We start from the raw sequence: 14204 nt of genomic DNA, 5'->3' as shown, positions 1-14204 counted from the left end.
AGCCGGGCTGATGGCCGAGTGCTGTGATGTGCTGAGTGTGGGCACTCAGGGCACTCCGAGCCAGGACTGCTTTGCAAGCGGGGAACCCCTGAGAACTGTCTGTCCGGGGTGGGGGTCGGGTCCCTTTAAGCACAGCCCTCGGCTAGCCTGAGACAGCAGCTCCACGCTCTATGTCCTAATCTGATGCCCTGCCAGCACTGCTTCCGGCCATCCTTAACCTCAGTTCAGGGTCCACTCAGTGTGGACATGCTAGTTCGAATTAGCAAAATGCTAATTCGAACTAATTTTTTAGTCTAGATGCGTTAGTTCGAATTAGCTTAGTTCGAATTAACTAATCTCTGCCATTTCCAAGTTTCCTGTTACTATTTCTCCCTCCTCACTCACCAGTGGGCCTACCCTGTCCTTGGTCTTCCTCTTGCTTCTAATGTATTTATAAAAAGTCTTCTTGTGTCTCTTTATTCCCGTAGCTAGTTTGAGCTCATTTTGTGCCTTTGCCTTTCTAATTTTGCCCCTGCATTCCTGTGTTGTTTGTTCATCCTTTGTATATTCATCCTTTGTAATTTCTCCTACTTTCCATTTTTTATATGACTCCTTTTTTTAATTTTTAGATCATGCAAGATCTCGTGGTTAAGCCAAGGCGGTCTTTCGCCATATTTTCTATCTTTCCTAGACAGTGGAATAGCTTGCTTTTGGGCCCTTAATAATGTTCCTTTGAAAAACTGCCAATCCTCCTCAGCTGTTTTTCCCCTCAGTCTCGATTCCCATGGGACCTTACCTATCAGCTCTCTGAGCTTACCAAAATCTGTCTTCCTGAAATCCATTGCCTCTATTTTGCTGTTCTCCCTTCTACCCTTCCTTAGGATTGTGAGCTCTATGATTTCATGATCACTTTCACCCAAGCTGCCTTCCACTTTCAAATTCTCAACCAGTTCCTCCCTATTTGTTAGGATCAAATCTAGAACATCTTTTCCCCCTGGTAGCTTTTTCAGCCTTCTGAAATAAAAAGTTGTCTCCAATGCAGTCCAAGAACTTATTGGCTAGTCTGTGCCCCGCTGTGTAATTTTCCCAACATATATCTGGATAGTTGAACTCCCCCATCACCACCAAATCTTGGGCTTTGGATGATATCGTTGTTTAAAAAAAACCTCATCCACTTCTTCCACCTGGGTAGGTGGCCTGTAGTAGACTCCTAGCATCACCCTTGTTTTTAACCCCTTTTAGCCTAACCCAGAGACTCTCAACACTTCCGTCTCCTATGTCCACCTCACCTCACTCCAAGTGTGTTCATTTTTAATATATAAGGCAACACCTCCTCCCTTTTTTCCCTGTCTATCCTTCCTGAGCAAGCTGTACCCTTCCATACAAACATTCCAATCCTGTGTATTATCCCACCAAGTTTCTGTGATGGCAACAATGTCAGAATTGTAATTATTTATTAGCACTTCCAGTTCTTCCTGCACTTCCAGTTCTTGCCCAGTATCCTGTCTGCCAACAGTGGCCAATGCCAGATGCCCCAGAGGGAGGGATCACAACAAGTAATCCTCTCGTGATCCCTCCCCTGTCACCCACCACACCAGTTTGTGGTGTGTTCTCCAAAAGTGAGGCTGAGTCATGATTGTTGTATCAGGAGCTCTATTACTTTAAAGTGTTATTTAGAGTAGGTGAAGGGCAGAAGCTTTGAGCCTTTCATCTGGATCTGACCAAGTGTCCTGCCTGTTTGTTCTAGACTCAGGAATACAAACTAACTCTATATTCACCAATTACAAAAGGGTAAACTCCATATTCCAGTAACCACTCCAGCTTCAACAGAATCCCTCTCTCTTTTTTTTTAAAGATTAAAGGTGACTCAAAATCAGTTTTTTTTAAATTCTGAAACAAAAACAACTAAAACTCAATGACCCTTGTTATAATTTCCTAATTTAAAAAAATTAACCCAAAACAGTGAGCAGTGATACAACAGGAAAATAAATCCACATGAGCCCAATGACAGCTTGTTCCAAATAAGAGATCAGGGAGAATGTGACAAGTTAAATACCATCTGTGACCTCATTTAACATGAGGAGTTTTGAAACAGCATAATTGAAGTGAGAATTTCAGGACCACAATGTACCATGAGTTTTTAAGCACAATTCTGTCCCCAGTGGTACCAATTCAGAACTCTACTTAAAACCCAATGGCCCAGTGCAACCATCCAAGATAGTCCTCTAAACATCAACTCCCCCAAAGGGGTACCCTTTGTGAAGCCATAAAACAAGTGATAAATACCCATGGTGTTTCAGTCCTTTATTTCACAGCTATGATCTAATCCTCCAGTGCTCTTAGTAACTGCAAAGGAGTGCTCTTTCGAAAAAAGGCGTTCTTGAATGCAAACTGCTTTTTCAAAAGAGAGCATCCAGACTGCCTGGGTGCTCTCTTTGGAAAAGCAGCTTGCTTTTTCGAAAGAAGAGGTTGCAGTCTAGACGCTCTCTTTCGGAAGAGGCTTGTAGTCTAGACGTAACCTGGGCTTCAAGTCAGCAAATCAACTGAACAGTTGTTTCCACTTAACAGCAAAAGATGAAGGATGAATGTACTCTTGGTAACAAAAAATAACTCTCCCAATGAAAGACAAAAATCACACGCTGAACACTTAAATAGAGCATTCGTTGTTTGGTTTGTATGTGACTGACAAAAGCTTGGTGTCAATATGTAATACAGTACTATGATGACAATTTCACTTCAAACAGCATTTATTTCTGAACTACTATTCTTCAGGATTTCCATTGTAATAATCATTGAAGCAAAATAAAAAGAAAGAACAAGAAAAAAGTAGTAGTAGTATCTTTGTCTTATTATGACATACACTATTTGGACATACGTTGAGATAAAAAAGGAAAAGGCCTCATCTATAAATGTATGCCAAGATTACAGAATAATGGGGGAAACAATCTAACAGAAAAATCTTAAGCAAAAGTGTGCCAACTGCAGAAGGGTTAACACTGGTAACATACTGTGGCAGATAATTAAAAAAAATTGAGGTTTACTTTAAATGAACCCTTTCCAGTCCATATGACACTAAGCAGGTACCAACCTAGAAAAATAGTCCACCTATCAGTAGCAACCCTTTAAAATTAAAAAGAGGAAAAAAAATTCCTTTTGCTCAAGTCAGGGCAGCCACAAAAGTCCCAAATCTGTTGGAGATGTCTGAGTGCAGGGATCTCCATGTTGGCACCACAGTACGGCCCTTCGACTCGCCCATATCATCCGTGCAGTGGACTGAGAGGCATTGCAAATGGCTGCCAGTCTGCGCCGCAGCTGAGGTCTTGTTCTGGGGAAGGTCGTGGGCTGGAAAGGGTTAGAGAGATTATTATAAAGTCTGTGCAACACAACCATTTACAAATTTAAAACAGCAGCAAAGAAAAAGAAACACTGAATGATCACAGAAGTATTCATTGAACTAAGTACAGGAGACAGAGAGAGCTAGAATCAAAACAAACCAGCTGCAACACTGACCACAAAGGGATGGGATATGCCTGGCCCACAGAAGATGAAACTGCAACTTCTCAGTAACTCAACAGAAGTTCCATTACTCTGTAGTGCTTTGTTTGTAGGGGTTTACAGCAGGGGCACCAAAAATAATAATTCTATGGCCTCTTCAAATTTGGTCACTTGATTGGCTCACCTTCCCTGCTTCTGTGTAACATTGATAACTATATTAAATATGGATATTTGTAGCTCCCCTAACCTTTTTCCATCCTGAAAAATTGATCGGTTATTTCTAGTTTTTGCTTCTTAGTCAATCTCTGACCCTGTTACTACTTCATTAGTAGCTATTTGCCCAGGACACTGTCAAACACTTTGAAAATCTAAATATACTAGAGACTTGCACACTTCACTGCTTCTGTAAGCCAAACTCAGGGCCCATACCAACAGCTCCAGATTTGTAAATTGGCTGTGTCGATGACAGGCAGAACCAGCCAACGTACACAATTTCCAAGTAAAATTTTGTTGAAATCCGCATATAACCACAGAACTTTTCCATTCCGACTAATCAGCAATCTGACAGAAAACATTCCACTGGAAAATTTCCAACTAGCTCCAACCTTAACCTTACATCTCCCTAATGCTGTCACCCCCACTCCTTCTCTTCTCCCTTTTCTCAGCACCTAACTCCCCAATGTGATTGGCTAATATTTTTCTGAATCGGGCTTTCTTGGTTTTTTGATTGTCACCAAAAAATGAATAAACAATTCTTCCCCTTGTGATGGATAGGAGAAGTACTGGCCAGCACCCGGTGACTAAGGGATTAAACTCAGGTAGCTAGAAAGGATGTTGGCCGGGAGCCAGAAGAACCAATGGGAATACAGTGCTGAAATTTGAATTGTATAAGATACCTTGCCAGCTTTCTTTGTGTGGGGAAGTTAAGCCAGGAGTTGAGGACGATCCAGGGAACTATAGGCCGGTCAGTCTTACCTCGGTTCCTGGAAAAATCATGGAAGGGATCCTTAAGGAATCCATATTGAGGCACTTGGAAGAGAGGAAAGTGATCAGGAATAGTCAGCATGGATTCACAAAGGGCAAGTCGTGCCTGACCAATCTGATTAGCTTCTATGATGAGGTAACTGGCTCTGTGGACATGGGAAAGTCAGTGGATGTGATATACCTTGACTTTAGCAAGGCTTTTGATACGATCTCCCACAATATTCTTGCCAGCAAGTTAAGGGAATGTGGATTGGATAAATGGACGGTAAGATGGATAGAAAGATGGCTAGAAGGCCGGGCCCAGCGGGTAGTGATCAATGGCTCGAAGTCAGGATGGTGGTCGGTTTCTAGCGGAGTGCCCCAAGGTTCGGTTCTAGGACCGGTTTTGTTCAATATCTTTATTAATGACCTGGATGAGGGGATGGATTGCACCCTCAGCAAGTTTGCGGATGACACTAAGCTAGGGGGAGAGGTAGATACGCTGGAGGGCAGAGATAGGCGTACAGATAGTGCGGAATAGCTTGCTAGTTCGAACTATCTAGCCCGTGCTGCGTGTAGCCGCGCGGCACGGGGTTCGAACAAGCCGGCATTTAAAAATGGCGCCGGCCGGCTTATGCAAATGAAGCCCGGGAAATTCAAATCCCGGGCTTCATTTGCAAGTGCGGTATGCCTACATTACCCCACTAGTTCGAACTAGGGTGGTAGTGTAGACATACCCGATGAGAAGCTGGATATGAGTCAACAGTGTGCCCTTGTAGCCAGGAAGGCTAATGGCATATTAGGTTGCATTAAGAGGAGCATTGCCAGCAGATCCAGAGATGTCATTATTCCCCTTTATTCGGCTTTGGTGAGGCCACATCTGGAGTATTGTGTCCAGTTCTGGGCCCCCCACTACAAAAAGGATGTGGACGTATTGGAGAGGGTCCAGCGGAGGGCAACCAAAATGATTAGGGGGCTGGAGCATATGACTTATGAGGAGAGGCTGAGGGATTTGGGTCTGTTTAGTCTGCAGAAGCGAAGAGTGAGGGGAGATTTGATAGCAGCCTTCAACTTCCTGAAGGGAGGTTCCAAAGAGGATGGAGAGAGGCTGTTCTCAGTAGTGACAGATGGCAGAACAAGGAGCAATGGTCTCAAGTTGTGGTGGGAGAGGTCCAGGTTGGATATTAGGAAAAACTATTTCCCTAGGAGGGTGGTGAAGCACTGGAATGGGTTACCTAGGGAAGTAGTGGAGTCTCCATCCCTAGAGGTGTTTAAGTCTCGGCTTGACAAAGCCCTGGCTGGGTTGATTTAATTGGGATTGGTCCTGCCTAGAGCAGGGGGCTGGACTCGATGACCTTCTGAGGTCTCTTCCAGCTCTATGGTTCTATGATTCTATGATTGAGAGAGACACTTTTCCCCTTTATTTACTCACGATCCTTCCTGGTTCAGTACACTTCCATGCCCTGAATTCCTTGGAGGCATGGTAGTCCTGCCTGAGTTTAAATAATTCTTTATCTAGTCGTGATCAGGGTATTTTTCTTTATTTTTGTGGTTTGGTTTGAACTGCTCTGTGTGAATCTATGCCTCCCCTCCCCCATTCACTGCCTAAGAGTTGTTCCCAGAGATTTTCTCTGTGTTTTAATGTGTTTTACTTGATTGCTAGGTGTTATAGAGCAGCTAAGTATACTTTTTTGGTTTTTCAAGCTCTCTTGTGGTAAAAAGAGCTTGGGGTAGCCCTGGGGGGTATTCAAGTGTTGCTCCCTGGTTTTTTTTAGGGTAAATCACTTGATGGTGGCAGCAACCCCTCAAAGGGTATGTCTACACTACAAAGTTAATTCGAACTAACAGACGTTAGTTCGAATTAACTTTGATAGGTGCTACACATACAAACCGCTAGTTCTAACTTAATTCGAACTAGCGGAGCGCTTAATTCGAACTAGGTAAACCTCATTCTACGCGGACTAACGCCTAGTTCGAATTAAGTAGTTCGAATTAAGGGCTGTGTAGCCACTTAATTCAAACTAGTTGGAGGCTAGCCCTTCCCAGCTTGCCCTGGTGGCCACTCTGGGCCAAACCAGGGAAACTTTTCTGCCCCCCTCCCGGCCCCAGAGCCCTTAAAGGGGCACAGTCTGGCTACAGTGCTCGTGCCAGTTGCAAGCCTGCCAGCACCCAGCCAGCAGACCCTGCACCTGGTACGGCACGAGCCAGCAACCCGCTGACACCCAGCCCTCTGCCTCTTCCCGGGACCAGGCTGGTGGCTCCCAAGAGCCTGCCCGGGGATGCAAGAGGCGGGTGCCTGCCTGGTCTAGTGTGGACATCCTGGACCTCATCCACGACCTCCGCACTAGGCACAGGAAAGTGGCCATCTAGGGCAGGAGAGTTGCCAGCCTGGCCACCCAGGAGCAGGTTTGCATGAAAATCAAGGTGGTCCAGTGAGACCCCCGACCCTGAGCCCTGAGCTTAGAACATAAAAACATAAGAACGGCCTACTGGGTCAGACCAAAGGTCCATCTAGCCCAGTAGCCTGTCTGCCGACAGCGGCCCACACTAGGTACCCTGGAGGGGATGGACCAAAGACAATGACCAAGCCATTTGTCTCGTGCCATCCATCTTCAGCCTTCCACAAACAGAGGCCAGGGACACCATTTCTACCCCCTGGCTAATAGCACTCCATGGACCCAACCTCCATGACTTTATCTAACTTCTCTTTAAACTCTGTTCTAGTTCTAGCCTTCACAGCCTCCTGCAGCAAGGAGTTCCACAGGCTGACTATTTGCTTTGTGAAGAACAACTTTCTGTTATTAGTTTGAAGCCTGCTACCCATTCATTTCATTTGGTGTCCTCTAGTCCTTCTATTATGGGAACTAATGAAGAACTTTTCTTTATGCACGCTCTCCACGCCACTCATGATTTTATAGACCTCTATCATTATGCTGTTGCAAAAAGAGCAAATATGATTCTAGGTTGTATCAACAGGTGTGTTGTAAGCAAAACTCGTGAAGTCATTCTGCCGCTCTACTCTGCACTAGTTAGGCCTCAGCTGGAGTACTGTGTCCAGTTCTGGGCGCCACATTTCAAGAAAGATGTGGAGAAATTGGAAAGGGTACAGAGAAGAGCGACAAGAATGATTAAAGGTCTAGAGAACATGACCTATGAAGCCAGGCTTCATGAACTGGGCTTGTTTAGTTTGGAAAAAAGAAGATTAAGGGGGGACATGATAGCGGTTTTCAAATATCTAAAAGGGTGTCACAAGGAGGAAGGAGAAAATTTGTTCCTCTTGGTTTCTGAGGACAGGACAAGGAGTAATGGGCTTAAAGTGCAGCAAGGGAGGTTTAGATTGGACATTAGGAAAAAATTCCTAACTGTCAGGGTGGTCAAATATTGGAATAAATTGCCAAGGGAGGTGGTGGAATCTCCTTCTCTGGAGATATTTAAGAACAGGTTAGATAGACATCTGTCAGGGATGGTGTAGACGGAGCTTGGTCCTGCCTTGAGGGCGGGGGGCTGGACTTGATGACCTCTTGAGGTCCCTTCCAGTCCTATTATTCTATGATTCTATGATTTCCCCCCCAGTCTCGTCTTTTCTAAGGTCCCTTTAAGCACAGCCCTCGGCTAGCCTGAGACAGAAGCTCCACGCTCTAAATCCTAATCTGATGCCCTGCCGGCACTGCTTCCGGCCAGCCTTAACCTCGGTTCAGGGTCCACTCAATGTGGACATGCTAGTTCGAATTAGCAAAATGTTAATTCAAACTAGTTTTTAGGTCTAGATGCACTAGTTCGAATTAGCTTAGTTCAAATTAACTAATTCGAATTAAGTTAGTTCGAATTAGTGCTGTAGTGTAGACATACCCAAAGTTAGTAAATCTGTGACTCTGGGGAGTTTTGGAAGCAGAACCTGTATAGGCAAGGTATTTTTAAGGTCTCTTGTGGGCCCCCACCTTCTGCACTTGGAGTGCCAGAATGGGGATCAGCCCTGACACCCCTAATGACAGGAACATTTCCTCATGTTCTGGAACAGATTGCACACCGTCTGCAAAAGTTATCACATTACAGACAAACAGAGCAATACCAAAGTTGTGTTAGGTCTCATTTTGCTCAGCCAGTTACGTAATCAAAAATACTTTATGGTGTTGAAATCATAGTCCCCTATAAGGTGCGCGCCTGCACGGCCACACACACAAAATTCTCTGCCTGCCCACTTCCTTTGTAGAGCCACACAGCAGCACTTAGTTTCCTGCTGGAAGGTGAGTGACCCGGTGGGTTCCTGCTCCAGTGGCAGCCACGCGGTCCAGCAGGCAGGGCCCAGCACCATGTGGAGGGTGTCTGCTTCCTAGCTTCCACTGGCAAGTTACAGGGTTTTTTACTCATGCAATTCCTGCTGAAGATGTAAGTATGGCTCATTTAGTATGTTGGACACTTTGCTAATGCTCATTAGGGGAAGCTGTCATGAGGGAGAGGCTGATCTGGGAGTATGACCAGGAATGAAAGGGCAGTGTAGAAGACCGGGAGAAGCAGGGCTGGACTAGCAAGCACTGAAAGAGGAAAAAGTGCTGAAATCCTTTAATCAAGAGGAATGTGCTGGTGCATCCTTATAACAGCATGTCAAACACACAGGGTGAACTAATAAGATTTTCCTAGAGAATATTCCTCACTAGCCTCCCTTATCTGATTAAAATTTTAGATAGAAATCAAAAAGTTATTTTCTGTTTGACATTTTCTTGACAAGTGAATGGGAAATTACCTATTAGCACAGTCAATAACAATAGACAATACTAGTAATCTAAAATCAGTTACACTTTGAAAGTTAAATGGTGCAAGATTGTCTCCCAGGATAGCCAAACTACCCTAAGTGCACTTGTTGTTCCTAGAATTTACAGCGTGTGCCAAATGAACCGTAGCAGTGCTTTGATTGGATGCAGAGGCAGTTCATGACTCTCCTAGTCAATGTTGTGTGCAATGAACATGCACCTCACTTCACGTGTCCTTGCTTTACATGTTTGTCACTTTAGTAATACCAGTAGGAAAAAAACCTACATGGATGGAAACCAGCAGAATCTGGCAACCCTGCACAGGTGCAATGGTAAACAAAATGGCTACGTCTACACTGGCATGATTTTCCGGAAATGCTTTTAATGGAAAAGTTTTCCGTTAAAAGCATTTTCGGAAAAGCACATCTAGATTGGCAGGACGCTTTTCCACAAAAGCACTTTTTGCGAAAAAGCGTCCGTGGCCAATCTAGACATGCTTTTCCGCAAAAAAGCCCCAATCACCATTTTCGCAATCGGGGCTCTTTTGCAGAAAACAAATCTGAGCTGTCTACACTGGCCCTTGTGCGCAAAAGTTTTTCAGAAAAAGACTTTTGCCCGAACGGGAGCAGCACAGTATTTCCGCAAAAGCACTGACAATCTTACATGAGATCATCAGTGCTTTTGCGGAAATTCAAGCGGCCAGTGTAGACAGCTGGCAAGTTTTTCCGCAAAATCAGATGATTTTGTGGAAAAACTTGCCAGTCTAGACACAGCCAATGTGTCATGAGCCACATATAGAACCCCGATGGACCACAGGCTGCCCACCACTGAACTAGCAATTCCCCACTGGGCCTAACTAAATTTTCAAAATGTAGCTAATTTTATTAGTTAGATGGCACTATTTTTGAATTGTTAGAGTAACATTAAATAGACTTTTTGACCCATTAGCACAAATAATTACAGCTAAGCACAAGAATCACTATTCAATGTCTGGTTACCAGGGGCGGACTGGCCTGGTGGGATACTGGGAATTTCCCGGTGGGCCGTCGTCAGAATGGCCGCCGCTCCTGGGAGCAGGGCTGGCACATTTCTAGGGGGCGGGGAGGCATTCCAGCCCGCAGGAGGAGCAGGCGGTGAGCCCCACGGAGGCCACCCCGATCTGGGAGCCTGTGCCTGGCCCCAGGGTGCTGGGAGCTCTGCGTGGGCCCGGGGCTCTGCCGCCGGGAGCACTGGGCTCGCATATCTGGCCTCGGCGCCTGGGGCGGGAGAGGCTGGCTGCGCGGGGAATGGAGAGCAAAGTAAGCCCTGAGTCACCTGTGGGGGGAGGAGAGGAGACGGCAACAGGGGACCGATGATGGGAGATAATAAAGATGCGGGTACCATGCTGGGCTCACTCCTCCTCCTCGTTTCCTTGCAGGGGCTCATCAGCACCAGCCAGAGGGTTGGCATGAGTCCCAGCTTACTGGGCTCACACTGCTCCAGAGAGTTGCCTTGCCTGGGGAGCTCCCCGTGGCCCTGGGAGGCACTGCTCGCTCCCGCTCGGGAAATCCATGAGCAGTGCGGCCCTGTTGCGGCATGCCTGCCCCATGGCCTGGGCTCCTGTGCGTCCGGGTGCAGGCCCCACACGACTCTGCCATTGCAGGCCCCACACGGCTCTGTCATCGCTGGCAGGGCTGGAGTCAGCTCCCTCCCCTGGCAGGGCCCAGCCACGCCTTCGAGTGAGTGCGCCCCCCCCACACCCATGTGCCCCCCCGCAACTCCCTCCTGCCCGCCCGTATAGCCCCCGCCTGTGTTCTCTCCCCCACAACTCCCCTGCCTGTGACCCCCCCTTGCCCGGCTGTCCCGCCCCCCCCCCCGCCTGTGTGCCCCTGCCCACTGTCCTGTGACCCCCCCCTCCCCCCTCTCTTCTCCTCCCCTGGCTTGGCCTCCGCCCAGCAACCCCACACCCCACCTCCTGGCCCACTGCAACCTTGCTGGGACCCCGTCTCCTCTTCTCCCCCCACCCCCTCCCTGCCACCCACCTGGATCTCCATCGCCTGTCTGGCTCTCTAAACAATCCCCGCTCCCCCTACTCTCAGGGCCCTGAACCCTCCCCCCCTCCCACACCTCCCCCTTGTGCTGTGTCCTGACATCCTCATGGCGGGGGGGGGGGGGTTTGCTTGGGGCGGAAAAAAACCTAGAGCCTGCCCTGGACGCAGGGAAAGGGGGAGGGGCACACAGGGGTGATGTCATGGGGAGGGCTGTTCTCAACCCATTTCCTGGGCCAATTTTGATTGCCAGTCTGCCCCTGCTGGTTACATTGAGTCTTGGAAGCTTAACTGGTATCACAGCTTACCCTACCTGCTTTTCTTTGTGATAGAAATACCACTTCTACTTAGATAAATAAGGGTATGTCTACACTACCCTCCTAGTTCAAACTAGCGGGGTAATGTAGGCATACCGCACTTGCAAATGAAGCCCGGGATTTGAATTTCCCGGGCTTCATTTGCATAAGCGGGGAGCCGCCATTTTTAAAACCCCGCTGGTTCGAACCCCGTGCCGCGCGGCTACATGGGGCTCGAACTAGGTAGTTCGTACTAGGATTCCTATTCCGAACTACTGGTACACCTCGAGGAACGGTAGTTCGGAATAGGAATCCTAGTTCGAACTACCTAGTTCGTGCCCCGTGTAGCTGCGCTGCATGGGGTTCGAACCAGCGGGGTTTTAAAAATGGCGGCTCCCCGCTTATGCAAATGAAGCCCGGGAAATTCAAATCCCGGGCTTCATTTGCAAGTGCGGTATGCCTACATTACCCTGCTAGTTCGAACTAGCAGGGTAGTGTAGACATACCCTAAGAGTTAAAGAACTCATACAGCTAACATCATGCTGTCCTGAGAAAGGGGGTTTCGCTGAATGTACACTGATATCTGGTAGCAGATAAGCAAAACAGCTACTGAAAGTTATGACATTTACCTTGTGCTAACTGCTTAACTGGTGCCTAACCACACTTGAACAGTTGCAAATTACATGTCCTGCCTGTCATAACCAGAGAATAGTAGGCATTAGGAGCAGTAAGTGGAAAAACTTGAAACTGGAATTTTTATTTGCAACAAATACAATGATATGAAAGTTTAATCAGTTGCAGGAGATTAAGTCATTAATGAGAGTTAGAGCATTAGGTTCTAGGAGGTGGTAATATATGTTTTCATTTGTGGCAGGTCAGGTTCTGCCAACCTTGAGAACAACAGCAGTTGCTCTTTGTCAAGGAAACCATTCCTGCCACCATTTATTACTGGTGTTGTGTAGCAGCGCAGCACAGGTCTTTAAGAAAAACAGCTTATTGTTCAAACTTTGCAGGTATGGGGGTGGTGGTGAGGTCTTTTTACCTTACCTGTAACTGATGGCATGGCACAGTACATTGGCACTTAGGGTCAGTCATGATAATAAGGATGCTTGGGCGAAAATTCGGATTTAATAGCTCTTTTTATTCTTTGTGACTGGGAAAGGGCTGGTTTAGTATTCTTTCTTCCATAACATTTAAAATAAATGAGTGAGTGCGTGAAACTGGTGGGTACCACAGTGGCACACATCCGAACAAGCGCACACGGCTTCAGTATTGGTGCACAAGACGAAACTCACTCTGCTCATGGATGGAAAATCTTAGAAGGAACACTGGTTGAAATGTTCAGTGAATACTAACAGATTAGAGAGGTTCAGAGGGGTAGCCAAGTTAGTCTGTAACAGGAAAAACTTAAAGAACAACAAATAGTCTAGTAGCACCTTAAAGACTAACAAAACATGTAGATGGGATCATGAGCTTTCGTGGGCACAATCCACTTTCAAGCCACGCTGATTTACCTCCAACCACCCCATTATGTTCATTTAGGTGTCTTAGAACCCCAATTTTTAAAATTATTTGCCTCATAGGGAATTACAGGCTAGTGAGCTGAACAACCCAGGACAGTAAACAATATCAGTTACACTTTAATTTAGAACCACCATTGCAGTTAGACTTCCATCCCTCCCAAAACTTTCACAGGGCTTATGGGGCCTCTGTAGCATGAAAGCCAAAGATTCTGTTTTCTGGAAGAAATCACAGCTAATCCTGCAATCCATTATCTTTGACTTTTTACATTTTGATTCCCATCCCAAGATACAAGCACCCTTCAAACTCTCCCCTGAAGCAACTCCAAAAAAGAACTAGAGGAGGGCTAGCTCGGAGTTAACATAAGGTGCCCAACATCCAGACTGTGAAATCTAGTCTTGTGTGCTTTTATCCTATACTATAGAGATGTCATGGGGGGAAACCATTTTTTCCCACAAATTGTGGGGTTCTAACCCAAAAGGAAGCTGCAGGGGTGTTGCAAGGATATTTACGAGGGGCCACCCTTACGTCTGCACTACCTTCAAAGGTGGGTGGCCAGAGAATGGTGGCTGCTGACCAAGGGTCCAATACTGAAGGCAGAAGGGTGGCGATACCATAACATGCTCCCAACTAGCAGCTGCCTCTCTCCAGCTGCCCAGCTCCAAAGGCAGTACCACTGCTAACAGCAGCACAGAAGTAAGGGTAGAAGTACTGCAACCTCCCCTAGAATAAACTTGTGAACCCCCGCCCCACACACAACTCCTTTTGGGTCAGGACCCCCAAAATTACAACACTATGAAATTTCATATTCAGAGAGCAGAAACCATGAAAATTTACCATTTTTAAAATCCTATGACTGTACAATTGACCAAAATGGACTGTGAATTTGGTAGGGCCCTACTTATTTGCTGAGCCCTGCTATCAGAGAAACGAAGTACTAAACCTGAGGTTTCAACAACTAGAGCCAGGCTGACCCAGTAGGCAGTTTATATTGAATGTGGCCTCAGGGGTGCAGAAACAGAAAGGATGCGATTTTATCTGGAGGTATCCCAGCACACCTATTAAATAACAAACTTCCTAAAAGTCAACTAACAGACATGGAAAAGAAAATGAATTACTTGTTCACACCAGGGATGTTAGCGCATAGCCATTTATATCAGCGGTTCCCAACCACC

General features: G+C 46.5%; 1 protein-coding gene across 4 annotated transcripts in view; it reads right to left on the bottom strand.

Moving 5' to 3' along the window:
* Nucleotides 1–939: 939 nt before the first annotated feature.
* The window catches only part of LOC102462110 (transcriptional activator MN1-like), a 140600-nt gene continuing 127335 nt past the window's right edge, over nt 940–14204 (bottom strand). For 2 of the 4 annotated variants that reach the window (XM_075915705.2, XM_075915706.2), the window contains one exon: nt 940–3321. In XM_075915705.2, coding sequence (XP_075771820.2) covers nt 3137–3321 — 185 coding nt within the window. In that variant the 3' untranslated portion in view covers nt 940–3136. Of the gene's footprint in view, nt 3322–4370; nt 4458–14204 lie in introns of all 4 variants that reach the window. The other 2 variants (XM_089775119.1, XR_012898985.2) reach the window with 2 other exon arrangements.

The sequence above is a fragment of the Pelodiscus sinensis genome, chromosome W (assembly GCF_052426305.1).
Source record: "Pelodiscus sinensis isolate ZL-2025 chromosome W, ASM5242630v1, whole genome shotgun sequence".
Lineage (NCBI taxonomy): Eukaryota > Metazoa > Chordata > Testudines > Trionychidae > Pelodiscus > Pelodiscus sinensis.
Note: the sequence above shows the minus strand (reverse complement) of the source record. Positions and strands in the feature narration are given on the sequence as shown.